General features: G+C 38.7%; 1 protein-coding gene across 3 annotated transcripts in view; it reads left to right on the forward strand.

Annotated features, from left to right (window-relative positions):
- Positions 1 to 557: 557 nt before the first annotated feature.
- The window catches only part of LOC101850918 (aquaporin-5), a gene marked incomplete at its 5' end in the record, with an annotated part of 14,619 nt that continues 4,124 nt past the window's right edge, over positions 558 to 11,052 (forward strand). Inside the window, 3 exon segments of one of the 3 annotated variants that reach the window (XM_005111004.3) lie at positions 558 to 638; positions 1,966 to 2,077; positions 6,633 to 6,693. In XM_005111004.3, coding sequence (XP_005111061.2) covers positions 558 to 638; positions 1,966 to 2,077; positions 6,633 to 6,688 — 249 coding nt within the window. 3 annotated transcript variants of the gene reach the window in all.

The raw sequence follows: 11,052 nt of genomic DNA on the forward strand, positions 1-11,052 counted from the left end.
TTCTCTCTCTCTCTTTCTCTCTCTCTACCTCTCTCTCCTCACTTTCTCAACCTCTCCCCGTCTCCACCCTCTCTCTCCTTCCCTCTCCCTCCTCCCCACTCCCCCTCTCTCCCTCTCTGTATCTTTCTCTTCCCGCCTCCCTCTCTCGCCCTCTCTCCCTCAACCTCTCCCCCTCTACCCTTCCCACTCCCCCTATCCCTCTTCAATTTCACTACTGATATCATATGAATCAGGTAACTGTTCCATCAGAGTTTGTGCATAAAAAGATAGTTCACTCCTGTCTTTGAGCCAATTAAAAAGTGTCCTCAAAATCCAATGGCGCTCTCTTCGAAAAAGTGTGGAATTTGCGAACCGAGTTACTCCACTTATGTGAAAAACAATAAAAGCGAAACTAACAAACTGTGCTTTTCCTATTTTGTTCTTCTGGAGAAACGAAAGAGAGCTTCAAAACTAAGACTGCTGCACCATCTGAACCAATGCGCGGACTTCCACGGACACTTTTTTAGCCTAGTGAACTATCTGGTTATGAACGATCTTTGGTTTCATCCACCTCACAGATCCAGTACACTGGCTCCAGCATGAACCCATCCAGATCCCTGGGCTCTGCCGTGGCCTCCGACAGCTGGGATGACCATTGGGTGAGATGTATTTCCTTGTTTGTCTTTTTGTTTTAGTAAGTGTTTTACGGCGCTCGCAACTGTATAATGTCATATGAGCGCCAGAAGATTAGACTTAGAGGTGTTACAAGAGAGTAACAAATATAGGAAAGAAGAAGCAAACCACACCACAGCACCCGCCAACCAACCACCTTGTTTGTCTGAACGTTTGTTTTGTTTGTTTGTTTGCTTCCTCCAATGTCTTATCTTCTGGGTGAGATTTATTATTTTGTTTGTTTGAGCGTTTGTTTGTTAGTTCGTCTGAACGTTTGTTTGTTTGTTTGTTTGTCTGAACGTTTGTTTTTTTCTTGTCTGAACGTTTTCTTGTTTGCTTGTTTGTTTGTTTCTTGTTAGAACGTTTGTTTGTTAATTTGTTAGTCTGAACGTTTGTTTCCACTCATGTCTTATCTACTGGGTGGGATTTATTTCTTTTGTTTGTCTAAATGTTTGTTTGTTTGTTTGTTTGTTTGTATGTTTGATTCCACCATTGCCTTATCTACTGGACGAGATTTATTCCTTTGGTTGTTTGAACATTTTTAAAAAAATCCACCCACCAATGTCTAATCTTTGGTATAACTCCATATTTTTTTTTACATCTTATTTCGCCTGGTAAAGTGTTCATTAAATGCATAATGAACTGATTTTTACCGTGTGTCGGATAGGGTGTTAAAATTAAAAACATTATGAAAAGACTTACACCGTTTTTATGTCCTGACTAAGACTGTCTCGAGCTACTAGGCTTGTGAACATTACGGTTTGTGTCTGACCTGAATCATTAAACTATGCATTTTTAAATAGGGGACACTCCGGAATTTTAATCAACGTTTTAGCCTGTATACGTAACGATTTCATTTATTTTTGTCTACCTTCACCCATGATTAAAAACTAACAAACAAAAACCAAACAAAAAACCAAGACAAACACGATTATTGGATTTTTAATTTCAATCTGCCTAATCACCTCCACCACATCCATCACTTGTCCCTTCCCTCTCCTCAACCGTGGCACCCGAAGAAGAAGAAGAAGAAGAAGAAGAAGAAGAAGAAGAAGGAGGAGGAGGAGGAGGAGGAGGAGGAGGAGGAGGAGGAGGAGGAGGAGGAGGAGGAGGAGGAGGAGGAGGAGGAGGAGGAGAAGAAGAAGAAGAAGAAGAAGAAGAAGAAGAAGAAGAAGAAGAAGAAGAAGAAGAAGAAGAAGAAGAAGAAGAAGAAGAAGAAGAATTAAGTGAATTTAAAAAATTATATTATACGATAACAATAAGTTTAAATAGCTATCGTTTCATTCTTTTTCTTTTATCTCCTCCGGTTTCCAGATTTACTGGGTGGGACCCATCGCCGGCGGAGTGCTGTCTGCCATTGTGTACAAATTGGTCCTCAACCCGTACAGAGGTGTCATCAACATGGACGAGGCCGTCGAGAAGATGAGTGAGTTCACACAAAGCTAGACCCAGATCTCGTTGGGGGGAAATACTCTTTTAGATAAAGCTCTTGTTTAGGGAAATATTGCACTGTTACTGTTAGATGATAATATACTTCTTGTTTTTTTTTTTGTTTTTTTTTTTTGGGGGGGGGGATACTACTCTGTCAGATATAGCTCTTGTTTGGGAAAAAAATTACTGTTACATAAAGTTTTTTTAAGAGAGAAAAGTCCTTTCGTTGGACATATTTCTTCTGTTGTCGTTGTCGTCGTTTCTTTATTTATTTTATTTGTTGTGGCATTTTTGTATAGGTCTATACCTTTTTGTTGCCCCTTTTCAATCGCGTCGTAGCCGTGTCGTTGTTAACGATATCTGCAATTATGTCCAAACTTCTGTTGTTTCTTTTATAGTAGCACCCTGTTTCGAAAATATTCCCAGTGTTTGATTTAGATTAAAATGTATTTATCATTAAAATGTTTTGTCCCTTATAGTCAATCTCTAGTACACAACAGTGTGTTTCCGTTATGAGTATTGTACTTCAGCACCCATTTAGTCTCTCGCCTACATATCTCCTATTTTTCTGGTCAACCAGTTTGCACATTTTCAATTTGTAAACCGTTTTCATTCTTTCGTTTATTTAAAAAAAAAAAATTTTATATTTGAAATAAAGTCCAGACAAGTGTACCCCAATTTAGTAAACTAATTTGAAAGAGAATCTTGTTTTTTTTTTTTAGTTACTCGTTTAACAGTAGACATTGCATTTTTTTTCTTTTTGGTTAGTTCAAAATTTGAATAACATTTTCAGGTTGTATAATATTCTTCTTAATCATACTGTTAATAACATTTTCAGGTTGTATATTCTTTTTAATCATCCAATCATAATGCAAATAACTTCTTAGAATTTTACATTAGAACAACATTATTCCAAATTGACAGACTGAAACCATGTTGTGTTGTGAATTAGTGTGAAAATATCCAACTTGAGTCCTGCGTGCTTGTATGACATTATGCTGTCGGGAGCACCGTAAAAACTTGTACCAAACTCAAACTTAAGAGAGGAATCTATGTAATCTTGATGTAACACATGTGCTGCTGGTGCCGTCTTTTTCCCCCTGTTATTCTGAAATGTTTATTGTTTACTTTTGTCACATCAGTTGTGTTCCTTCACAGTGACAGTGGACAGTATAACATGTTTTATAATACCATGATTCCATCTAGTATCACTTGGATCGGGGGGAGGGGGGGTTGTGTGTGTGTGCGTGGTTTTTTGTTGTTGTAAGTCCTAACAGGCCTTACTGCTTCACACTTGTAAGATTTAAAAAAACAACAGAAGCCTTACTGCAGATGTCTGAGAAGTAATAAAATGGCTGTGCTCTTCGCTATAGCGTAAAATATACAAGTTTTGAGCTAAATTTCCACTCGAGTCGGTATCTTTTCCAACACCTTCGTCTTTCTTTTCCAGTCAATACTGAGCCAGGGTAGACTGTCTTTTAATGAAGGTGTTTTAGGCATCCAATAGCACACATTAGAAAGTTAGTTTAGAAGGCAGCCTTCGACCCTGATTATCATGATAAACACGATACTCGATGAAAACCCTCCCCACTCGGAAACGAACTTGGATGTCCTGGGGGCGACAGCGAAGCCCCTAACCACTACACCACAGATGCTGGTTCTGGTAATAGCAGAGTTCGGTCAGGAAGTCTTTTTTGATCATCTGAGCTGAGTCAAATGTGGGTTTAAATGATATTTGTGAGACAGCATGGTGAAATCAGGCGCTCGTCAAAATAGTGAAGTCGAAGAAACCGGAAGTTGTCTCTCATTTAGGAATTTTTATCGAATTATAGTCTTTTGGCTCAATACCTTTTACGACTATTCATAAATACATTTCTGTCTGCATTTCACTGATAAACGTTGATTATGGCACAAAAAAGTAATTTTGCAATGTCCAAGCACTCTTGAGCTTTGAAGTCCCCTAACATTGGAGCCCAATAACTCGTTAATTTTACTTCATTCTATCGCAAATATCTCTACGTCTTTTCCAGTTAAATTAGTATTGTTTTCTTCAAAACCAAGACGAACCGGCATGCTTTAAGATAATACCAATAACTTCATATGCCCTCCCAAAATTGACGAGCGCCTGACTCCTTTTCGTCGTGACACATTTACAAATCTATGTGGAAGACAACAAAATCGATAGTATGTTCATGTCGACACCCACTCACGTTCCTAGTGAACTTTCTTCGCGAAGACAGACTTCCGTCGTTCACAAACTACACTAAGATGTTGGACAAAATGGAACAATGTTTATCACACTAGCTGGTGTAAGGCCTCTGTGGTGTGATGCGTAGAACTCTTTGCCATTGTGTGCACAGCACACGCTGAGTTCGATCCCACAGACAGCGAAAGATCTTGTCAGTATGTTAGTGTTTTAGCGCCTATAAATGGCTGCTTGCACTGTATGCTTCCCAGGAATTTGAGTTCGTTTCAGAATGCTCTCAGGTCTGCTTGGGTAATAGTAAAGATTGTGAAGCGCATAGAGCTTGCTGTTGAGCGGGGAATTGCGCTATACAAATGCTATATATTATTATTCCAGTAATTTCTTCTTTCTTTGTGCTGGAATGTATCCCATTCATTCCGGATTCACCCTGTCGAACAGCGTTGTAGCAGCCCATCTCCTAAATGATCCAATTATTGTCTTCTCGGGTGTATGTGTGTGTGGGGGGGTGGGGGGCAGATTGACAATAATTTACAAGTATCTATAGTAAATCTTCAGGTAAAAAGGAACCTTCACTTAGTTTTTAAAGTCTCCTCAAACAGCACCGTTCTTCTTGCTGGTTCATGTTAATTATGCGTCTCGTCTCCCTTTTCAGATGTCGTTTTAAAAACGCTGGCCGACATTTTTTGTTAAAGATTGCGTTATTTCTGCTGCTGCATTCTTTGTGTTTCATTTAACGTAGCTTCCTACATGGGCTCGAACTCGACTTCTACGCGCAACGGCGAAGAGCCTAACTGTGACACCAAGAGCGCCGAAACGATTTTGTGCTCTGCTTTTGTTGTTGTTGTTGCTGTTGTTGCGGTTGTTGTTATTATTTTTGTTGTAGTTGTGTTGTTAGTGTTGTTTTATTGTTACTGTTGATTTTCCATAAAACCAGGGTAAATTTACTATCACTCACATCGCACATCACAGTAGTTTAATCTTTGGAATCTCTGATGTTGAGGAATTTAATGCTTTATCATTCCTAGCAATCTTGCGTTCAATGATAAGCTCTTCCAACAATAGTATGTATTAATTTTACGTCTTCCATAACCCTTCCTCTTACACGTCAATATTGCTGAAATATTTCGAACTATGATGCTTTTAGAAAAAGTTCAGATGTTTCACACACATCTTTACATATTATGCCATATTGGTGTCTGTGGTGTAGCGAACAGGCACTTCCCTGTTGCGTGCGCTGGAGACCAGTTCGATTCCCGAATGGGGAGAACACTTTTATTGAGCATTTCGCTCTTTCCGCCCGCTTGTTGCATAAGCCCAGGTTGGCCTTGACAGGCAGGGTGCGGTACCCCACTCACCCAGCCCGCCTCGTTGATCCTGACAGGCAGCCATGAAGTAGTCCGCCTCATAATGGGTCATTATGTCTGATGGACATTTTCTTTTGCAAGCTCTTTAGTGCTCTCCCCCCCTCCCCCAATTTTTTCACTGAACACTTTGAATTTAGGTTACCTTTTCTAAAGCATAATGCCTAGTTTTTCTCCAACTACCCGCATTGGAATAAGACCACTATTTTCTCATGGGCACAGTTCATTTCATTGAGGTACCAGCCGTTATTTCTTTCCACCTGTGATTGTCTTAGGTTCTGAGGACGTTGACCCGTCCTCCCCAGCCTTGCTGTGTGAGTCACCTGTCCCACCTGATATAGAGCCTGTCTCTGTAGTAACAATTCTACTATGTTCATCCAATACTTCAAATGTGTACTGTAAAACATTGAGTTTTAGGAGAGCAGTAAAATTAACGTGAATCTTAAGTGAAGTTCGTGAGTTTAGATTTACTCACGACTATGAATTTTAAAAACTATACAACACTCAAAAAGTCATAGTTGTGCTGGTTACTTTGAGTTTCTTATTGGTGTTACTTACTCACCCAATAAACTGCTTATAAAAGATCTAGTTAATGTTTCTAATATTTCGTAATTCTGGACAAAATGAATGCTCTCGCAAAACACATGTTTTACAGTACTAAATGTAATTGGTCTTGGGACACTCTTTAGTGCAGATATGGCGTGCGGCTGGAATGCAGTTAGAAGTTGGGTTTGGGTTATGGGTAAGGATATGGGTTAGGATTCCACTGGGAGGATTGCTGGTAAGGGTTTGGTTTCTTGAAAACCCTTACTGTAATCTGAACATAGTCCCCTCTTCCCCGCCAAACCCTCCTTCCAGACTTTTGGACAAAACCAGCTGTCGCAGCATCATTCATCAAGTCTTTTATTCTCCTTCCTTGAGGGGAATGAAGAAATATCCATGTTGACCTTTGACATTTGAACCGTGTGACTTTTCTTTCACAGAGAGCGACCTCCCACCCTCTCAGTTAGGAGACATAACCTTGAAGACCGTTGAATAGGTTCTGTACGTCATGATCTTCTACCTCCCTCTCAATCTCCCCCTCTCACTCACAGTCTTTCTTTCTTTAATGTACACAATATTCCCATTCCACTTTGGTGATCATGGGCATGATACTTCATAATCTCCTTTTGCTTTGCACTGGTGCATCGTGGGACTTTTCTTTCCCTGAGGTTTCCTTTCGTTAGTTACTTACGGGTAGTATCACTAACCTTTCACTTCACGGTCTCTTTTCGTTAACATACATTGCACTGCCATGTTCATATCCTTCTGTGTATTTTATTATTTTCTCATTCCCGGGTGATGCTAATTTAACCCCATAAGTCCACAGAGCTAGGCTTTTCTTCACTTTCTACAAATGCAAGCTGACCAATAGTAATACAAATTGTTATTACTGTAAGCATGAATAATAGAAAACGATGTATGCTTCGTCTTATAGTACACAATACATTTGTATGTTTCTAATCTATCGGAGGTGGACGTTAAGCCCGAGACCGCACCTCATAGATAACCTTGCAGCATTGAAAGAGGTGTTTCGCCCTTACAACATCAAGCTTGGTTCAACATTGTAACATTCACAGTTAGTAAGAAAGCTGAGAAAAAGAGGTTCACGGTAAACTACTGAACTTGAAACAGGAAGGCAATATACAGTTTTTGTTTGAGTAAAGTATAACACATAAACTCAGAAACAACCATTTGGTGCTGGAAAAAAAAGACAGCAGACCTAGTGAAACAACACACAAAAATTAAGAAATGGAAGTGGCACTCTCCGACCACCCTCAGGCATAAAGTGTGCTTTTGCAAAACCCGACTGAAACCAATTGGTGAACTATGTAAAGTACGGAAAACCGCTCTTCAAAACCAGATAAACAAACCATTGCATTTTCATGATCAGGCAACACACGTTACTCAGTCCATCACACGTTCAAAATACCTATCTTGTTGTGTGCCTGTTCGCGTCCATTTCGTTGTCAGTTTGAAAGACGTACTGTTTGAGAACAGTGCTGGAATGTTGCACTGAGCGCGCAAGGTGGAATCTGCCAAAAGTTGAAAGACGTGCCATTTGTTTTGATGTCTTCAAGGTTTTATACACATGTTCCAATCGTTCCTAAATTGTCAAAGAATATACGTGTATAAAAAAGAAGCTATAAATAGTTCTATTTATAAACAAAATAAGTACTCGCCCCAGGAGGGGAAATAATTGTAAGAAGGCAAAACAGTTAAGTTCAAGCAAAATCATCTATTCAAGTGGATGACATTTTGACTGGAAAAAAAGTTTCGTCATAGTCATACCATCCGCACTCCTCTTGCAGTACAGAGCCATATTGAACGATTTACTGCAAAATATTGTCCATTCTAACATTGCTTACTCATCTATATGAAATACTACAAATAAATTCTATTAAAAAAATACGGTGACAAAATAGGAAATTCATTATACAGTTTGCACTATTCATACGGAGTGACAAATCGTTAAGTGTACAAAAGTAGGAGCAAAGATTGTTCTTTTAGCACCACGTCTACTTGAAAAACAAATTTAAACACTATTTATCATCGACAATGAAAACTTAAATTAAATTGTGAAGCTTTTCGGGGTAGTTTTTATTAGAAAGTAAACCATATCGGAGTGCACTGTCTTGGGAACGATGGTTTTGGGTCAAGGTTTCTTTCGTGTTCTTGATTTTTAGACTGTATGCATTAATTGTGCACTGATGACAATGGCATCATTTTACTCTTGCCTCTTCCACTGGTCAATTTGGTCTGCTGTACACAGCACTGTGTTTTTCAGGCTTCCAACAGACTAACAATACCACAAGTCTACTAAGTGCGAACCTACCTTAACCTGTAGCACACGTAAGACTGAGAACGTCAATTAGTAAGCAAAGTTTGATTGTATTTAAACTTAAAGTATGAAGCAAGCTTCACCATAGACTAGTGCGTGCGTGTCAACATTTTTACACAGCCAGCATCCCCTTTCGCCACCTTTACTTTAAGAGGATAGAACTTTCGCGCGCCCCAGATACATCATACATGCATGCATCTTCCAGCGGGGAGAGAAATACCGTCTGATCACCACCACCCTTCAAAATATACCAAATCTCCCACCAGTGTGTGATATCATTCGGGTTGGCAAGCACTGCCTTAGATAAAGTTGCTGTAGATATGGCATTAATGTCACTGCTTTCATGACAAGCTACAATTGTTTAGAATGTAACATATTATTTTTTATTTTTTTATTAGCATAATCCTTGTAGACTCTTTTTGCTTTGTAGTCAACGTAACCACGTACCCCAAAAATACCTATGACGATCCCATAGATAGTGGATAGTTTGCACAATATGGGTCATATAATATTCCTAATCTTCTTTTTTCTGAATGACTGTGAAATAAATTATGTCTGAATGTAAATCATAGATACAGTAGTATTTTCCACGATGATTCATTGATTTAATGTTATTGGCATCTATCTATCTATCTATCTATCTATCTATCTATCTATCTATCTATCTATCTATCTATTTATCTATCTATCTATCTATCTATCTATCTATCTATCTATCTATCTATCTATCTATCTATCTATCTATCTATCTATCTGTCTATCTATCTATCTATCTATCTATCTATCTCTGTTTATCTATTTACACACCTCTCATGCCTCTCTGAGAATTCAGTCTACCCTTGCAAGAGCTTTCAAAATGTAATTTAAATTGACTCGTAACTTAAATTATCTATGATCTCCTTTTTAAAACTGAAACCGGGCACAATTACCCCCCCCCCCCCCCTTAGACTAATAGAACCTCACGAAAAAACTTTCTCAAATATTTGCTTTTTCCCCTCATAAGTTGATTAAGTATCTACCCAGCTTTACATCCACAGCAGATACCTTGCCACAAATTTACTTTACGAGTCACTTAATTTTAGACAGTTTGCTCGGTGCACACACGTCGTAATTTTCCGCAAGTTGAATTTAAGTTGAGAGAAGTGCATCGGAGCAATAACGATTATTTAGTGCCAGGAATGTTTAAGACCAAATTAAGGGGTCAAGCAAAAAGAAGGCTAAGTGATATTAATCCTTCAGCAGCCTATTTTTTCCCTTTTTTTCTTTCTTAAAAAAAAATGGACTTGGCCCGTTATTAATGTGATTTATTTTCTTTGAGGACAATGCAGTTTGTAAATGATTCAGTTGTTTTTGGTTTGTTTTTGTTACTTGACTGGTTTCATAGGGGTGATCTATATGCACTGTAATAAGCTGTGCGTATCCTGTTTTTGAATTCAACCTTTCAAATGGTTTTTTTTTTTCGAAAGTTTGTTTAGTGTACATGGAGAGATGCATCGATGAAATTGCTGTCATTAATTGGTGGTAGGAATGAGCGAGACTTATTTCCCCCCCCCCCCCAAAAAGTTTAGTTTGTGTATAGAGAGACAAATGAGCACTATAACGGTTATTGATTGATGATAGGAATAATAAAGACCGGTTTTCAGGGCCGACGTCGTGGCCTTGGGAAAGGCATTAAACATGAATGTTCCCATTTAGCTCAGTTCTATCGGAGATGGACTTTACCTTCGGAGGTCCCACCTCATATAATCTCAAAGTGCCTTAAACTTCTACCATGAACGCTACTATAAAATGCCTTTCTCAAGGACACGATGTCGGCCCAAACTGAGCCTCGAACTCCTTTGAGCTCATGATTTCGAGTCCAGTTAGACAGACTACAACACTCCCGACACCATTTCAGCAGGAATACCGAAATGTGTGGGATGTTGGTACTTCAAAAGAAACAATGGGTTAAATTTTACCCAGATCTAATGATGATGTTCCTACTTTTCTCAAAACTATTTTAAAAAGTGAGAAATGTGAAATAAAACGAAATAAAACCATTAGAATGTGTATTCACACTGCCCATAAAAACTTGATTCAGAAAATATATCTTTGTTGGTATAAAGCAATTCTTTTTTCTGCTCAATCTGTCCTTCTATATTGAACTCCCTATAACATTACATCACAATTCAAATTAGACTCGGTGAAACGAGCAGGCAGTTAAGTTAGGTGATTCACGCTCCTCCCTTATTGCATTTTTCTTTCCATTAATGTTATGTCGGTCTCCGAGCTCTATGACTCAATACAATAAAGGGATTTTTTTTAAAAAGAAGAATAGCAAGCAGGCCCATCGATGCATTCTGCTCTACAAGCTCAGCCCATTATATTCTCACCTACTTTTGGGGCGCTGTCCTGCTCATAATTATATTCTCTTCATGTAGAGCCCTTGCAATAGCTAACTTTCATGTATTGGGCTTTAAAACGGTTCAGCAAACAAAACATAAACATGGTATTGGATTTCATTTTCCCCGACTTTTTTTTTT

The sequence above is a fragment of the Aplysia californica genome, unplaced genomic scaffold (genome assembly GCF_000002075.1).
Source record: "Aplysia californica isolate F4 #8 unplaced genomic scaffold, AplCal3.0 scaffold00984, whole genome shotgun sequence".
Classification (NCBI taxonomy): domain Eukaryota; kingdom Metazoa; phylum Mollusca; class Gastropoda; order Aplysiida; family Aplysiidae; genus Aplysia; species Aplysia californica.